The sequence below is a fragment of the Lynx rufus genome, unplaced genomic scaffold, assembly GCF_022079265.1.
Source record: "Lynx rufus isolate CCGP_SWC_20201006 ecotype Redwood Valley unplaced genomic scaffold, mLynRuf1.p SCAF_21, whole genome shotgun sequence".
Lineage (NCBI taxonomy): Eukaryota > Metazoa > Chordata > Mammalia > Carnivora > Felidae > Lynx > Lynx rufus.
The window spans coordinates 761,263-779,622 of NW_025814836.1; the positions used below are offsets into that span (position 1 = coordinate 761,263).

Genomic DNA, 18,360 nt, shown 5'->3' on the forward strand with positions numbered 1-18,360 from the left:
TATCTTTCCAAGCCTGACCAAGAAGTTGTTACCATACCAGATCTGGGAAGTCTCTCTTCACCTCTGATAGACACAGAAAGGAATCTGGGCCTACTTCTCGGATTACATGCTTCCTATTTAGCTATGAGCACACCACTGTCTCCGGTTGAGATCGAATGTGCCAGTAAGAAAAATTTGCTTTCTGCTAACAGATTAGAAGGTATTTTAGCGGAGTCTTACGTGCTATTTAGAATAGGAGAAGAATCAACACAGTTGTTGGTGAGTAAAAATAAGGATCGTGGGACTATGACACTAAACCAATGAAATAGAAATAGTTGTGAATGGCTTTCATTTGCTCTCATGACCTGTGGCAGCAGAGGAAGCTAACAGGTGCATGGAAATATCAGTCCTATGCGTGCTCTCACTTTTGCTTCCTGTAACAGATGGGTTCAACTTGGCTGTCGTCTCCATGTGACATGGATTGGCTGTTCCTATTGGGGATAATATTCTTTTTGAGGATTGTGTTTTTACTAGACCCAAATATCTTTTGGGATTGCGACCTTTTTAATGACCTAAAGTAATAAAATTTCACTATATTCCATAAGATGGATTTAAAGTTTTGTTTACATATTCCTACATTTCTCTGTCTGCCAACCATCCAGCAAGCATTTACTGAGTAAATACTCAGTATGAGTTACCATGCTAGGTGCTCAATGCATTAAGTGTGCATTAGACACTTTTCTGCTTTTAGGTGCTTTTGTGTGATGATAGAGCAGTACACAGGGTAGAAGAGCATGAAATGGAGACATTTGTAATTTGTTCTGATGGGGAAGAAACCCCATCAGAGGTGAAGGAGTAAGGACATTGGAGTCCCAGAAAAGTGAGTGTGTGAATCTTCTGGGCAGAAATACAGGTGTGTGAGGAGCATTTGTTAAGAAAAATAGGGCTTCCTATTGCTTGTGTATGTGTACTGTCAGGAGAGAATGCTAGTGGGCAAGGATGGTCAATGTACTTGGTCAGCCCAGCCTTCCGGAACAAGCCTTTGGTGTGCATGCTGGGCATTTTGCTGCCTGCAGAGCCTCTCAGGGGGATGGACTCATCCTTTCCCTCAAATATTTGTAGTATGGGGAAGATACATTTCTTCTAAATCAGCAAAGAGGGTGGGAAATGAGAAGAGTCAGAGTAGAATTGATCAGAAAGTACTATGGGCCCTGGTAGGTGAGGCCTAAGCCATCAGAAACCACCTTTAGAGCAGTATCTTTGAGAGATTAGAGGGAGTTCTAAATGTAGAGACCTAGGGAAGGTCATGATCATATTTGTGTTTTAGAATTAATGTAGCACTTAGGAGAATGCTCCTGGATCTTCTAAAATCTAAATTTTCAGTAAAAGAACATGGAGTACATCCCAGATTTGATTGCTTGGGTTTTGGAGGACTATTTTGATAACAGAAGTCATTGAAAAAAATTTGTAGCAATGAACAAACTGATTCTTCATTTTTTTTGGTGAATCTCACTCCAGTTATCTTAGCAATTAGAATGAGCATCCACACTGGCACTGATGCATATTCTTGTGTGTCTAGCCATGCCTCACGCAGGTCTCCTTTGTGAGACACACATAGTCTACTGGGTCTCCAGTCTCCAAGGATCTGTCTCTTACTAAGGTCCCATGTTATATGATTAGTAGTCTCTCATTTTTATTATTAGATTAATGCTCTAGGGAAATATGTCCTGCCCTGAGCATGTTTTTTCTTTGTAGTCCCCTTCTCATGTGCTGCTTTCCTACCTGGATGCTCAGTGTTTTTATCTTTATCCAGATCTCCGCTCAGTTGTCACTTCCACAGAAAATCCTTTACCGACTCTTGCAGTAGTGGAGGTCTATACTCTTGTACCAACTGTAGTACTTTGTAGCATACAGTTATCCTAATTGAAATTGAGTGATTGCTTGTGTAAGTGTTGCCTCCATGCTGCTCTCCCTAGTAAAATGCAATGCCCCAGTGTTCCCACAGTATCAGTAGAATCAGTCAGCTCCATGTTTTACTGGGTATCTAGAAAAGTTGTACTGGAACTATTATACTGAGTTCTGATACCATGCTTAAGATGTAGTGAATAGCCAGAAGTGTTAACCTATTTTCATGCAGACATAGGAATTATAAGCCAGTCTATATAAATGTTAGATGTGACTCTTTAATATGAATGATGCTGAAATTTTCCTCTTAAATCAAATACTCACTTCTTATCTTTTATATCAATGTTTATTTCTGAATAGTACACTCAAGTTTCTCTTTAATGTTTGCATATGCACTTTCTAGAGTGGCTTCAGTCATCCATCTTCTCTGGAGGCCTACAGACCAGCCAGATCCACTATAGCTACAATGAGGAGAAAGACGAGGACCATTGTAGCTCTCCTGGAGGCACTCCTGCTAGCAAGTCCCGACTCTGCTCTCACAGACGGGCCTTAGGAGACCATTCCCAGGCATTCCTGCAAGCCATTGCTGACAATAACATACAAGATCACAATGTGAAGGTGAGTGAGGCCTTCCCACACTTAGTATCCTTGGTTTACCGTAGAACTTTGATATGTGAACACTTTCATGTTCTCTGATTTGCTTAGCACAGACTTTAGTTACATATTATTTGTAGGGCTGGTTTTGAGGTAAGAGGCTGGTTCAGTTCTTCTGGGTGCCTGACTCTTGACTTCAGGTCAGGTCATGATCTCAAGGTCATGAGATAGAGCCCTGTGTTAGGCTGTGCACTGGGCATGAAGCCCGCTTAAGGTTCTCTCTCTCCCTTTGCTTCCTCCCCTGTGTGCATGTGCGCTGTCTTTAAAAAAAAAAAAAAAAAAAAAAGAAAAAGAAAAAAAAGGCTGATTCAATTCAATATGTCAGTGATGTTTTAGAAGCATTGCTGATTGCAAGTACATTAGAAATTGTGGCATGTAGTTTGGAATTTATGAGGGCGTGTTAGGTGGCTCTGAAGTTACCCTCCAGCTGTTTCTGTTACAGGACTTTCTGTGTCAAATAGAAAGGTACTGTAGGCAGTGCCATTTGACCACACCAATCACTTTTCCTCCTGAGCACCCTGTGGAAGAGGTTGGCCGCTTACTATTATGTTGCCTTTTAAAGCATGAAGATTTAGGTATGAATCTTGACATTTTAGCTATACTATACATTTTTCAACTGACATGCAATGTGCATTCATTCTTACGCTGCCCCTTTTTAAAAATGTCTTTTACAGGTCACGTGGCATTATCTTTAGTTCACGCAGGAACCCTTGGTATTGAGCAAGTAAAGCACAGAACATTGCCTAAATCAGTAGTGGATGTTTGTAGAGTTGTTTACCAAGCAAAATGCTCACTCATTAAGGTAAATACATTTTTATTCTTTTTTTTTTGTGCTTTGCAGATAGTTGGTAAAATATTTGTTAAGTTGTCTTTTCTTATTTAACTTTGTAGACGCATCAAGAACAGGGTCGTTCTTACAAGGAAGTCTGCGCTCCAGTCATTGAACGTTTGAGATTCCTCTTTAATGAACTAAGACCTGCAGTTTGTAATGATCTCTCTATAATGTCCAAGTTTAAACTGTTAAGTTCTTTGCCCCGTTGGAGGAGGATAGTTCAGAAGATAATTCGAGAACGAAGGAAAAAGAGAGGTAAAAGATGGGAAGATACTGTCAAAGTGTGTGCTTTTCCCCAGTATATTTGAGTCTGTGATTTGAGTGAAGCTGTTTGCTACTGCTTAGTACATGTGGATTTCCACAACTGCCATGATATTTTATGTGTATTTATGATTAAATAGACAAATCCTGCTTATTTTTCCTAGACATCAGATAATGATACAACTTTGCTATTGAGTATGTTATGATTTGGTAATTACTAAATTGATGCTGTACAAGGTAAATACTATAAACTTTATTAAATTGATGAGGAAGAGGAAGTTTTTTTTTTTTTTTTTTTAATCGTCCTGGTAAATGAGATATATGAGAATGTTTATTCTTTTAGTTAATCTTGCCATTATTGTAAGGAAATGTTTTCCTTTGGAAATATTGAGTATTCTGATACATGGAGAATTGTTATAAAAGGAACTAAAAGAATTACTAATATTTTCAGGAAGCAACTGTTTAGGGATGTGGAGAATTTTTATATTAAATGAGCAAAATTTGAGTACAAGTACATGAATTTGGAATTTGGTTAATTATGATTATAAAAATTTTTATATTAAATGAGCAAAATTTGAGTACAAGTACATGAATTTGGAATTTGGTTAATTATGATTATAAAAACGTTTTGCAGAAATTTCTGATTATATTCTTATGAATTATACCAATTTATTCACAGATAAGCTTATTAAACTATTATTTACTGAGTTTTTGATGGACATTATGAACAATGATGTCATAAAAGACTAACTTTGTGTTAGAAGCCATCCTGAATTGATTGTTCTTGAGAAAACTCTTAACCACAACAATTTGCCTGAATTTTAGAGATGCTCTGAATCAGGAAATCATGGTAGGAATGCTTCTGAGATCCCCTAACCTAACCTAGGTAGTGAGGAAATTCATAGTAGAGGCACAGGCCTGGGAGACCACCATCTCAGCTTGAGGAACAATGATGCCCTCACCACCTGGCCATCGCCTCCATGGATTCTGAGGCCATGTTGTCACCTCTTAAAGTTTCTTGTTGTGGGTTTAAATATTTAGTTGTGTAAGTTTGAAGCTGTTTTTGTTTTTATTTTAAGAAAATCAAATAACTTATAAATGATTATTACTGGTGCTGTGTTAGGCTCACCAAAAGCACCCTTAAATTTGATGATTCACTGGACTCAGAAGAGCTGTTATACTCACAGTTACAGTTTATTACTGTGAAAGGATACAGATTAAAATCAGCAAAAGGAAAGGCACATTGAGGGAAATCCAAAGAAAACTAGGCCTAAGCTTCCAGTTCCCTCCCAGTGGAGCTGCATAGGGCCGTGCTTAGTTCTCTCAGCAGTGATGTGTGACAGCATGTGTGAAGGGCTGTCAGCAAGGATGCTCATCTGAGCCTTGGCATCCAAGATTATTATTGTGGGTCAGTCACAGAGACATATGGGGCCTGCATGGTTACTCTTAGTTATTTAGACTCTAGCTTCCACAGTAGAAACAGGTGATAACTGTAAGTCACATTCTTAGCATAAACTGTCTGTTCAAACTGGAAAACATGGCCTTAGACCTCAGGCATACAGAAACAATTTTCTCAGGCAGAACATGTCAAGGACTTTGGATCTCAGTTCACAGGGGATGGCCAAGTGCTGAAAGGACAGTGTTTCTTGGGAATTTGCAGAGTTTGGGCAACCCAGACCTGCTGTGTTAGTGTTTACTGCTCATGTGTATTATTAATTATATTCCTTATTATATTACTTGCTGAGAAGAAATAAACTAAAAGTCTTGAAAGGGAGCAAAAATATGAAAGCAACACCACATATCATATTGAAAATTCGATAGAAATTTCCCAAATTAAAGAGACTATAACATAGTAAAAGGTATCCAGTTAATTCAGTTCAGTTGCATAGTGGTGACAGATTCATTGCATTGGTCCAGAGTGGGCAAGCTGGGGACAAATGCAGGTTGCTGCTTGCTGTATGTTGCCCATGAGCTAAGATTGGGTTTTGAATTTTAAAGTTACTTTTTAAAAAACCAAAAGAAGAATAATATGTTTGACACATGGAAATTATATGAAGTTTAAATTCAGGCATCTGTAAATAAAGTTAGCTGCTTTTCAGCTTGCAACAGCAGAATCCAGTATTTGCAATAGACTGGCCTGCAAAGACTAAAATATTCACCATCTATCTGGCCCTTTAAGAAAAAGTTTGCTGACTGCTGGGCTTCTCTTTCTGTATGACCATCATAGCACCTTCTCCATCTTTCTATACATGATGTGGAGTAGCAGAGTGTTATTATTGAATGTCATGTGAGAATAATCATGATAGTTTTTACTTTTGTAGTTTGAGCATTTCAGTTGACAGTGGTATTTACATGTTTGAGTAAAATAGGTCCTTTACCTTCATGCATATTTAATACTTCTTAATTTAAAATTGTATATAAATAAATGAATTTTATAATGAAAGATGTTTTTAATCATAGTTCCTAAGAAGCCAGAATCTACAGATGATGAAGAAAAAATTGGAAATGAAGAGAGTGATTTAGAAGAAGCTTGCATTTTGCCACATAGTCCTATAAATGTGGATAAAAGACCCATTACAATTAAATCACCTAAGGTGAAGTATTTTCTGTGATTCTGAGGCTGGCTGAATAGAAACACAGCACATAGCAAGGGAACCCATAAGTATTGTCACTTTGTCCTTGAGCGTCTATAGGATAGAGAGTGTAGTGGGTTATTATACATATGGGTGACCGCCCCAGTCATGCCTAACACACTTGATTTATGGTGTCCTGGTTAGATCGATAGCTGGAAAAGTGTTCCCTTTTACTTTTAGTAGTACATTATATCATTATTCATTTGCCATTCATTCACTGAATGTATACTTTGCTCTAGAAACTGTCCTGGTCACATAGGCTGTTGAAACCTATGATAATTTAACTTTGTATACCATGTTAGTCTGTTCCAAAGTATGTAAGTATAGAGATTATAAATTCATTTATAAGCCTATTTATGGCATAGTTATTTTTGCCATAAATTAGTTACTTAATTTTAAGTATTTTGCCAATTTAAACGTACTTGCATTTATTTATAATTTATTTGAGTAACTGTTTCAGAGCCCATGTTAATAAGGTAAACTAATGGTGAAAATGGCTTTCCTTTGTCAGGATAAATGGCAACCACTGTTGAGTACCGTTACAGGTGTTCACAAATACAAGTGGTTGAAGCAGAATGTTCAGGGTCTCTATCCACAGTCTGCGCTCCTCAGTACAATTGCTGAATTTGCCCTTAAGGAAGAGCCAGTGGATGTGGAAAAAATGAGAAAGTGCCTACTAAAACAGGTAAAATTTGCTAAAAACATTCTTCTCTGCATGGGATAATATACACAACATTTAACTGTATGCATTCATATTTTGCAGTTGGAGAGAGCAGAAGTTCGTCTGGAAGGGATAGATACAATTTTAAAACTGGCAACCAAAAATTTCTTACTTCCATCTGTGCAGTATGCTATGTTCTGTGGATGGCAAAGACTTATTCCTGAGGGGATTGATATAGGGTAAGACTTTATTATAACATTTTTTCTTAATAAGGGAAATGCTGGCAACAAGACATTATTTTATTGAAATTAAAAGTCTGGCAATATTCTGATTTTTTAATGTTTATTTATTTTTGAGAGAGAGAGAGCGCAAGTGGGGCGGTGGGGGGTGGAGGGAGTGGGCAGAGAGAGAGAGAGAGAGAGACAGAATCTGAAGCAGGCTCCAGGCTCTGAGCTGTCAGCACAGAGCTCCACATGGGGCTTGAACTCATGGACTGTGAAATCATGACCTGAGCCAAAGTCGGACGCTCAACTGACTAAGCCACTCAGGTGCCCCCTTTCTGGCAATGTGCCAAGTAAAATTCTTTATCTTTGTTTGAAAGGGAACCTCTTACGGATTGCCTAAAGGATGTTGATTTGATCCCACCTTTTAATCGGATGCTGCTGGAAGTAACTTTTGGCAAGCTATATGCTTGGGCTGTTCAGAATATTCGAAATGTTTTGATAGATGCAAATGCAAAATTTAAAGAGCTTGGTGAGTTAAAAAAAAAAATCTGATGTTTAAAAGGCTGTATTAAGATTGCTGTTGAAGTATTGCCCGTAATCATGTTAGCATTATCTTATAGTTTGGCTCTTAATTATATGTTGTGGAAACTTACAAATGCTAATTTTTTGCTCTTTGAGAAGACTTTAATAACTTTGTACATTAGAATGATAATCTTTTAAGAAATTTTTATTTTTATATTTATAGATATATAAATATATTTATATTTTATTTTTATTTTTTGAAAGTGTGCACACACGTTCCTATGTGTGGGGTCAGGGGCAGAGGGAGAGGGAGAGAGAGAATCTTAAGCAGGCTCCCATGCCTAGTGTGGAGCCCCAACTCAGGGCTTGATCTCATGACTGTGAGATCATGATCTGAGCTGAAATCAAGAGTTGGACACTTAACTGACTGTGCCACCCAGGTGCCCCTAGACTGATACTCTAAGCTGCTTTAAGGTTTCTCAAATTTTAAATGGAACTTTCAAAATTCAGCAGAAGACACAATTTTGTAGTGTCCTAATAGTAAGCTTTTACATTTTAACATTTTCATGTGTATCACTAACACCATATACCCTAAAGTGTATATCCTTTATTAATACTTAATTTATTGAATAGTTTGAGCACCTGCAGAGAAATGCTAGGATTGGTTTTGTGGAAGAGAAGTGAAATATGACTCTTGTATATGAAATAAAATGAGTAAGCCACCAGGGATATTTAGAGGAGCTGCATGTTAAGTTTTGCAGACAAATGGAAATAGGTATATGTGGATTGATGGTGGTAGGATTATTGCAAAGCAATGAACAACTGCCTGATGTCCACACTCTTTGGAAACCCATTGAAAAACATAGTTTTTAAAAAATTGCTATTGTTTTCCTCATCTGTATGTTCTTATATCCACATGCAAGAAATTTATGTGGGTGCTAATGCCATTTAGGTATCCAGCCTGTCCCTCTACAAACCATTACCAATGAGAACCCGTCAGGACCAAGCCTGGGGACGACCCCACAAGCTCGCTTTCTCCTGGTGATGCTCAGCATGCTCACCCTGCAACATGGTGCAAACAACCTGAACCTCCTGCTGAACTCTGGCATGCTTGCCCTGACACAGACAGCACTTCGGCTGATTGGTAGGTTGACACTAGTCATTTATGAAAATGCCAAGGTTTTTCCTTCATCTTTTCTTTCTCTTTATAAATTTTTTTTATTGTGGTAAAATGAAAATAACATAAAATGTATCATTTTTTTACAATTATTTTATTTTTATTTTATTTATTTTATTTTTTTCAATATATGAAATTTATTGTCAAATTGGTTTCCATACAACACCCCGTGCTCATCCCAAAAGGTACCCTCCTCTATACCTATCACCCACCCCCCCTCCCTCCCACCCCCCATCAACCCTCAGTTTGTTCTCAGTTTTTAAGAGTCTCTTATGCTTTGGCTGTCTCCCACTCTAACCTCTTTTTTTTTTTTTTTTTTCCTTCCCCTCCCCCATGGGTTGCTGTTAAGTTTCTCAGAATCCACCTAAGAGTGAAACCATATGGTATCTGTCTTTCTCTGTATGGCTTATTTCACTTAGCATAACACTCTCCATTTCCATCCACGTTGCTACAAAGGGCCATATTTCATTCTTTCTCATGAGGGTACAAAAAAGTTATGTAACTAGATACTGGTAATGCTTGTACAACACTGTGGATATGCTTAATGCTAATCAATTATAAAGTTGTTTAAAATGATACACTTTACTCCTGTATCCCTTGGTAGTAAAATGTATTATTTTAAACAACTTTATAATTGATTAGCATTAAGCATATCCACAGTGTTGTACAAGCATTACCAGTATCTAGTTACATAACTTTTTTGTACCCTCATGCAAAGCTATACCCATTTAGTGGCAGCTCCTGATTTCCCTCTCCCCCAGCTTTTGGCAACAACAAATCTGTTTTAAGCTCTGTAGATTTTCCTAATCTGAATATTTCATATAAATATAATTTTTATATTTCATATAATTTTTAGCCTTCTGTATATGGCTTATTTCACTTAGCATGTTTCAGTACTTCATCTCTTTTTATGGTTAAAATATATGAATATACTACATTTTATTTATCCTTTTATCCATGGTTGGACATTTGGCTTGTTTCTACTTTTTGGCCATTGTGAGTAATGCTGCTAGGAACATTTGTGTACAAGTTTTTGTTTGAACACCTGTTTCCATTTCTTCTGTTATATACCAAGGAGTGGAAGTGCAGGGTCATAAGGTTATCCTATGTTTAACATGCTAAGGAACCTCCAGTCTTTTCCCTAGCACTGCACTATTTTCCATTCCCCCTCAGCAATGGACTGGCTTCTAGTTTCTACACATCTTCACCAACAGTAGTTTTTCTCTGGATGGATCAAGGCCATCCCATTTGCTATGAAGTGGTATCTCATTGTGGTTTGATTTACATTTTGCTAATGTAAGGACATTGAGCATCGTTACACATGTTTGTTGGTCATTTGTATATCTTCTTGGAGAAATTTCTTTTTTTTTTTTTCTGGTGTGTCAGTTCTGCTTTACTTTTTTTTTTTTTAATTAAAAAAATTTTTTTTAATGTTTATTTATTTTTTAGAGAGAGAGACAGAGTGTGAGCAGGGGAGGGTCTGAGCAGGCTCCAGGCTCCTAAACAGACTCCAGGCTCTGAACTGTTTTCACAGAGCCTGATGTGGGACTTGAACTCGCAAACTGCGAGATCATGACCTGAGCTGAAGTTAGACGCTTTAACCAACTGAGCCACCCAGGCGCCCCCTTTTTTTTAATTAAAAAAAATTTTTTTTTGTATTTTAATTTACATCCAAGTTAGTTGGCATATATTGCAATTATGGTTTCAGGAGTAGAATCCAGTGATTGATTCATCCCCTATGTATATAACACCCAGTGCTCATCCCAAGTGTCTTCCTTAATGCCCCTTATTTAGCCCATTCCCCCCACCCACAACCTCTCCAGCAACCCTCAGTTTGTTCTCTGTATTTAAGGGTCTCTTATGTTTTGTCCCTCTCCTTGTTTTTATATTATTTTTGCTTCCTTTCCCTTATGTTCATCTGTTTTGTATCTTAAATTCCACATATGAGTGAAGTCATATGATATTTGTCTTTCTCTGACTAATTTCACTTAGCATAATACATTCTAGGTCCATCCACGTAGTTGCAAATAGCAATATTTCATTCTTTTTGATTGGTGAGTAATACTCCATTTTGTGTGTGTGTGTGTGTGTGTGTGTGTGTGTGTGTGTGTGTACATTTTGATACGTTGGCTATTGTCAATAGTGCTGCTATAAACATTGGGGTGCATGTGCCCCTTCAAAACAGCACGCCTGTATCCCTTGGATAAATACCTAGTAGTGCAATTGCTGGGTTGTAGGGTAGTCCTTTTGTGATTTTTTGAGAAACCTCCATACTGTTTTCCAGAGTGGCTGCACCAGTTTGCATTCCCACCAGCAGCGCGAAAGAGATCCTCTTTCTCTGCATCCTCACAAACATCTGTTCTGGCCTGAGTTGTTAATGTTAACCATTCTGACAGTTGTGAGGTGGTATCTCATAGTGGTTTTGATATGTATTTCCCTGATGATGAGTGATGTTGAGCATTTTTTCATGTGTCTATTAGCCATCTGGATGTCTTCTTTGGAGAAGTGTCTATTCATGTCTTTTGCCCATTTCTTCACTGGATTCTTTGTTTTTTTGTGTGTTGAGTTTGTTAAGTTCCTTTATAGATTTTGGATACTAACCCTTTATTTGATATGTCATTTGCAGATATCTACTCCCATTCCGTTGATTGCCTTTTAGTTTTGTTGATTGTTTTCTTTGCCCTGCAGAAGATTTTTATCTTGATGAGGTCCCAATAGTTCATTTTTGCTTCTGTTTCCCTTGCCTCCGGAGACGTGTTAAGAAGTTGCTGTGGCCAAGATCAAAGAGGTTTTTGCCTGCTTTCTTCTCGAGGATTTTGATGGCTTTCTGTCTCACATTTAGGTCTTCCATCCATTTTGAGTTTATTTTTGTGTCTGGTGTAAGAAAGTGGTCCAGGTTCATTCTTCTGCATGTCGCTATCCAGTTCTCCCAGCACCAGTTGCTGAAGAGACTGTCTTTATTCCATTGGATAGTCTTTCCTGCTTTGTCAAAGATTAGTTGGCCATACGTTTGTGGATCCATTTCTGGGTTCTTTATTCTGTCCCATTGATCTGAGTGTCTTTTTTTTCTGTCACTACCATACTGTCTTGATGATTACAGCTTTATAGTACATCTTGAAGTCTGGGATTGTGACACCTCCAGCTTTGGTTTTCTTTTTCAGGACCATTTTGGCTATTTGGGGCCTTTTTTGGTTCCATCCAAATTTTAGGATTGTTTGTTCTAGCTCTGTGAAGAATGCTGGTGTTATTTTGATAGGGACTGCATTGAATATGTTGATTGCTTTGCGTAGTATTGACATTTTAATATTTTTTCTTCCAATCCAGGAGCATGGAATATTTTTCCTTTTTTTGTGTGTCTTCTTCTATTTCTTTCATAAGCTTTCTATAGTTTTCAGTGTATAGATTTTTCACCTTTTTGTTTAGGTTTATTCCTAGGTATTTAATGTTGTTTGGTGCAATTATAAATGGGATTGATTCCTTGATTTCTTTTTCTGTTGCTTCATTATTGGTGTATAGAAATGCAGCCAATTTCTGTGCATTGACTTTATATCCTATGACTTTGCTGAACTCATGGATCAGTTCTAGTAGTTTTTTGGTGGAATCTTTTGGGTTTTCCATATAGAGTATCATGTTGTCTGTGAAGAGTGAAAGTCTGACTTCCTCCTTGCTGATTTGGATGCCTTTTATTCCTTTGTGTTGTCTGATTACTGAGGCTAGGACATCCAATACTATGTTGAATAACTGTGTCGAGAGTAGACATCCTTGTCATATTCCTGACCTTAGGGGAAAGGCTCTAAGTTTTTCCCCATTGAGGATATTAGTGGTGGGTCTTTCATATATGGCTTTTATGATCTTGAGGTGTGATCCTTCTATCCCTACTTTCTTGAGGGTTGTTACCAAGAAAACATGCTATATTTTGTCAAATGCTTTCTCTGCATCTATTGAGAGGATCACGTGGTTCTCGTCCTGTCTTTTATTGATGTAATGTATTACATTGATTATTTTGCAGATATTGAAGTAGTCCTGCATCCCAGGTATAAATCCCACTTTGTCGTGGTAAATAATTCTTTTAATGTATTGTTGGATCCAGTTGACTACTATCTTGTTGAGAATTTTTGCACCCATGGTCATCAGGGAAATTGGTCTGTAGTTCTTCTTTTTAGTCAGGCTTTGGGTTTGGAATGGAAGCTTTCCTTACATTTCTATTTTTTGGAATAGCTTCAAAAGAATAGGTGTTAACTCTTCTTTAAACTTTTGGTAGAATTCCCCTGGAAAGCCATCCGGCTCTGGGCTCTTGTTTCTTGGGGATATTTTTGATTACTAATTTGATTTATTTACTGGTTATGGGTCTGTTCAAATTTTCTATTTATTCTTGTTTCAGTTTGGTAGTGTATATCTTTCTAGGAATTTGTCCAATTCTTCAGATTACCCCGTTTATTGGCATATAATTGTTCATAATATTCTTTTATTATTGTTTGTATTTCTGCAGTGTTGGTTGTGATATCCCCTCTTTCATTCTTGATTTTATTTGGGTCCTTTCCTGTTTCTTTTTGATCAAACTGGCTAGGGGTGTATCAACTTTGTTATTTTTCAAAGAATCAGTTCCTGGTTTCATTGATTTGTTCTGTTTTTTTTTTTTATAGCATTGATTTCTGCCCTCATCTTTATTATTTCCTGTCTTCTGCTGGTTTTGGGTTTTATCTGCTGTTCTTTTTCCAGATCTTTAAGGTATAAGGTACGTTGTGTATCCGATCTTTCTTCCTTCTTTAGAAGGTCTGGATTGCTATTTACTTCCCTCTTATGACTGTCTTTGCTGTGTTCCAGAGATTTTGTGCTGTGGTGTTATCATTTTCATCGACTTCAATGTACTTTTTAATTTCCTCTTTAACTTGTTGGTTAACCCGTTCATTCTTTAGCAGGATATTCTTTAGTCCAAGTATTTGTTGTCTTTCCAAATTTCTTCTTGTGGTTGATTTCAAGTTTCATGGTGTTGTGGTCTGAAAGTATGCATGGTATGATCTCAATTTTTTGTACTTGTTGAGGGCTGATTTGTGTCCTAGTATGTTATCTGTTCTGGAGATGTGCAGAGATCCATGGAGATCCATGCGCACTTGAGGAGAATGTGTATTCTACTGCTTTAGGATGAAATGTTCTGAATATATCTGTTAAGTCCATCTGGTCCAGTGTGTCATTCAAAGCCATTGTTTGCTGGTTGATTTTCTGTTTAGATGATCTGTCCATTGTTGTAAATGGGATATTGAAGTTCCCTACTATTATGGTATTACTGTCAATGAGTTTTTATGGTATTATTGTCAATGAGTTTCTGTATGTTTGTGATTAATTGATTTATATATTTGGGTGCTCTCACGTTTGGCGCATAAATGTTTACAGTTGTTAGGTCCTCTTTGTAGATAGACCACTTAATTATTATATGATGCCCTTCTTCATCTCTTGATACAGTCTTTATTTTAAAATCTAGTTTGTGTGATATAAGTATGGCTACTCTGGCTTTCTTTTGTTGACCATTAGCATGATAGATGGTTCTCTATCCCCTTATTTTCAATCTGAAGGTGTCTTTAGGTCTAAAATGGGTCTCTTGTAAACAGCATGTAGATGGATCTTGTTTTCTGATCCATTCTGTTACCCAGTGTCTTTTGATTGGAGCATTTAGTCCATTGACTAATATTTTCAGGAAGCAACTGTTTAGGGATATGGAGAAATTTTTATATTAAATGAGCAAAATTTGAGTACAAGTACATGAAATACTTTGGAATTTGGTTAATTGTGATTATAAACACGTTTTGCAGAAATTTCTGATTATATTCTTATGAATTATACCAATTTTTTCACAGATAAGCTTATTAAACTATTATTTACTGAGTTTTTGGTGGACATTATGAACAATGATGTCATAAAAGACTAACTTTGTGTTAGAAGCCATCCTGAATTGATTGTTCTTGAGAAAACTCTTAACCACAACAATTTGCCTGAATCCTAGAGATGCTCTGAATCAGGAAATCATGGTAGGAATGCTTCTGAGATCCCCTAACCTAACCTAGGTAGTGAGGAAATTCATAGTAGAGGCACAGGCCTGGGAGACCACCATCTCAGCTTGAGGAACAATGATGCCTTCACCACCTGGCCATCGCCTCCATGGATTCTGAGGCCATGTTGTCACCTCTTAAAGTTTCTTGTTGTGGGTTTATTTAGTTGTGTGATGTTTGAAGCTGTTTTTGTTTTTATTTTAAGAAAATCGAATAACTTATAAATGATTATTATTACTGGTGCTGTGTTAGGCTCGCTTATTTGCTGCTCTGCTTCATCCCTGCTTGCCGTCGTGGCAGCCATTTGAGATTGCATCTCAACTATAGCATCTTTAACTTTGCCCTGACTAGATTTTATATAGTTTACCTCTGCTGAAATGGATTCTATGCTTTTTTCAAACCCAGCTGGTATTCTTATTATTGTGATTCTAAATTCTGGTTTAGACATCCAGCTTGTGTCTGTGTTGATTAAGTCCCTGGCTGTCATTTCTTCCTGTCCGTTCTTTTGGGGTGAATTCCTTAGTTTCATCATTTTGGAGGAAGAAAAAGATTTCATAAAATAAAAAGTAAAAATTGAAAAAATTACCAACAACACAAAAAATCAAATAAAGGATGTTGGATGCTAAGTGCGTTTTGGTCTGGTTGTTGAAAGAAGCATGACAGAATAGAGAAAAGAGGGAAAGAAAAAGGGAAAAAATAGGAAAACGTTTGGAAATTAAAAAAAATACAATAAAATAGAATAAAATGAAAGGATGGAAGTAAATGGAATAAAAAAATTACAAAAAATTACAGTAGAAAAAAATTAAAAATCTTTTTTTTTCAATATATGAAATTTATTGTCAAATTGGTTTCCATACAACACCCAGTGCTCATCCCAAAAGGTGCCCTCCTCAATACCCATCACCCACCCTCCTCTCCCTCCCACCCCCCATCAACCCTCAGTTCTCAGTTTTTAATAGTCTCTTATGCTTTGGCTCTCTGCCACTCTAACCTCTTTTTTTTGTTTTTTTCTTTTTCCTTCCCCTCCTCCATGGGTTTCTGTTAAGTTTCTCAGGATCCACATATGAGTGAAAACATATGGTATCTGTCTTTCTCTGCCTGACTTATTTCACTTAGCATAACACTCTCCAGTTCCATCCACGTTGCTACAAAGGGCCATATTTCGTTCTTTCTCATTGCCATGTAGTACTCCATTGTGTATATAAACCACAATTTCTTTATCCATTCATCAGTTGATGGACATTTAGGCTCTTTCCATAATTTGGCTATTGTTGAGAGTGCTGCTATAAACATTGGGGTACAAGTGCCCCGAGGCATCAGTACTCCTGTATCCCTTGGGTAAATTCCTAGCAGTGCTATTGCTGGGTCATAGGGTAGGTCTATTTTTAATTTTTTGAGGAACCTCCACACTGTTTTCCAGAGTGGCTGCACCACTTTGCATTCCCACCAACAGTGCAAGAGGGTTCCCGTTTCTCCGCATCCTCGCCAGCATCTATAGTCTCCTGATTTGTTCATTTTAGCCACTCTGACTGGCGTGAGGTGATATCTGAGTGTGGTTTTGATTTGTATTTCCCTGATAAGGAGCGACGTTGAGCATCTTTTCATGTGCCTGTTGACCATCCAGATGTCTTCTTTAGAGAAGTGTCTATTCATGTTTTCTGCCCATTTCTTCACTGGGTTATTTGTTTTTCGGGTGTGGAGTTTGGTGAGCTCTTTATAGATTCTGGATACTAGTCCTTTGTCTGATATGTCATTTGCAAATATCTTTTCCCATTCCGTTGGTTGCCTTTTAGTTTTGTTGGTTGTTTCCTTTGCAGTGCAGAAGCTTTTTATCTTCATAAGGTCCCAGTAATTCATTTTTGCTTTTAATTCCCTTGCCTTTGGGGAAGTGTTGAGTAAGAGATTGCTACGGCTGAGGTCAGAGAGGTCTTTTCCTGCTTTCTCCTCTAGGGTTTTGATGGTTTCCTGTCTCACATTCAGGTCCTTTATCCATTTTGAGTTTATATTTGTGAATAGTGTGAGAAAGTGGTCTATTTTCAACCTTCTGCATGTTGCTGTCCAGTTCTCCTAGCACCATTTGTTAAAGAGACTGTCTTTTTTCCATTGGATGTTCTTTCCTGCTTTGTCAAAGATGTGTTGGCCATACATTTGTGGGTCTAGTTCTGGGGTTTCTATTCTGTTCCACTGGTCTATGTGTCTGTTTTTGTGCCAATACCATGCTGTCTTGATGATGACAGCTTTGTAGTAGAGGCTAAAGTCTGGGATTGTGATGCCTCCTACTTTGGTCTTCTTCTTCAAAATTACTTTGGCTATTCGGGACCTTTTGTGGTTCCATATGAATTTTAGGATTGCTTGTTCTAGTTTCGAGAAGAATGCTGGTGCAATTTTGATTGGGATTGCATTGAATGTGTAGATAGCTTTGGGTAGTATTGACATTTTGACAATATTTATTTTTCCAATCCATGAGCACGGAATGTCTTTCCATTTCTTTATATCTTCTTCAATTACCTTCATAAGCTTTGTATAGTTTTCAGCATACAGATCTTTTACATCTTTGGTTAGATTTATTCCTAGGTATTTTATGCTTCTTGGTGCAATTGTGAATGGGATCAGTTTCTTTATTTGTCTTTCTGTTGCTTCATTGTTAGTGTATAAGAATGCAACTGATTTCTGTACATTGATTTTGTATCCTGCAACTTTGCTGAATTCATATATCAGTTCTAGCAGACTTTTGGTGGAGTCTGTCGGGTTTTCCATGTGTAATATCATGTCATCTGCAAAAAGTGAAAGCTTGACTTCATCTTTGCCAATTTTGATGCCTTTGATTTCCTTTTGTTGTCTGCTGATGCTAGAACTTCCAACACTATGTTAAACAACACTGGTGAGAGTGGGCATCCCTGTCATGTTCCTGATCTCAGGGAAAAAGCTCTCATTTTTTCCCCATTGAGGATGATGTTAGCTGTGGGCTTTTCATAGATGGCTTTTATGATGTTTAAGTATGTTCCTTCTATCCCGACTTTCTGAAGGGTTTTTATTAAGAAAGGGTGCTGGATTTTGTCAAAGGCCTTTTCTGCATCGATTGACAGGATCATATGGTTCTTCTCTTTTTTTTTGTTAATGTGATGTATCACGTTGATTGATTTGCGAATGTTGAACCAGCCCTGCATCCCAGGAATGAATCCCACTTGATCATGGTGAATAATTCTTTTTAAAATGTGTTGAATTCGATTTGCTAGTATCTTATTGAGGATTTTTGCATCCATATTCATCAGGGATATTGGCCTGTAGTTCTCTTTTTTTACTGGGTCTCTGGTTTAGGAATCAAGGTAATACTGGCTTCATAGAATGAGTCTGGAAGTTTTCCTTCCCTTTCTATTTCTTGGAATAGCTTGAGAAGTATAGGTATTATCTCTGCTTTAAACGTCTGGTAGAACTCCCCTGGGAAGCCATCTGGTCCTGGACTCTTAT

General features: G+C 37.4%; 1 protein-coding gene across 1 annotated transcript in view; it reads left to right on the forward strand.

The window, feature by feature from the left end:
• The window catches only part of HERC2 (HECT and RLD domain containing E3 ubiquitin protein ligase 2), a 274,285-nt gene that overhangs the window by 126,041 nt on the left and 129,884 nt on the right, over nt 1–18,360 (forward strand). The window contains exons 27-36 of the mRNA XM_047086559.1: nt 13–163; nt 2,288–2,502; nt 2,981–3,113; nt 3,213–3,340; nt 3,430–3,625; nt 6,092–6,225; nt 6,776–6,949; nt 7,028–7,164; nt 7,527–7,678; nt 8,624–8,815. Coding sequence (XP_046942515.1) covers nt 13–163; nt 2,288–2,502; nt 2,981–3,113; nt 3,213–3,340; nt 3,430–3,625; nt 6,092–6,225; nt 6,776–6,949; nt 7,028–7,164; nt 7,527–7,678; nt 8,624–8,815 — 1,612 coding nt within the window. The remainder of the gene's footprint in view (nt 1–12; nt 164–2,287; nt 2,503–2,980; nt 3,114–3,212; nt 3,341–3,429; nt 3,626–6,091; nt 6,226–6,775; nt 6,950–7,027; nt 7,165–7,526; nt 7,679–8,623; nt 8,816–18,360) is intronic.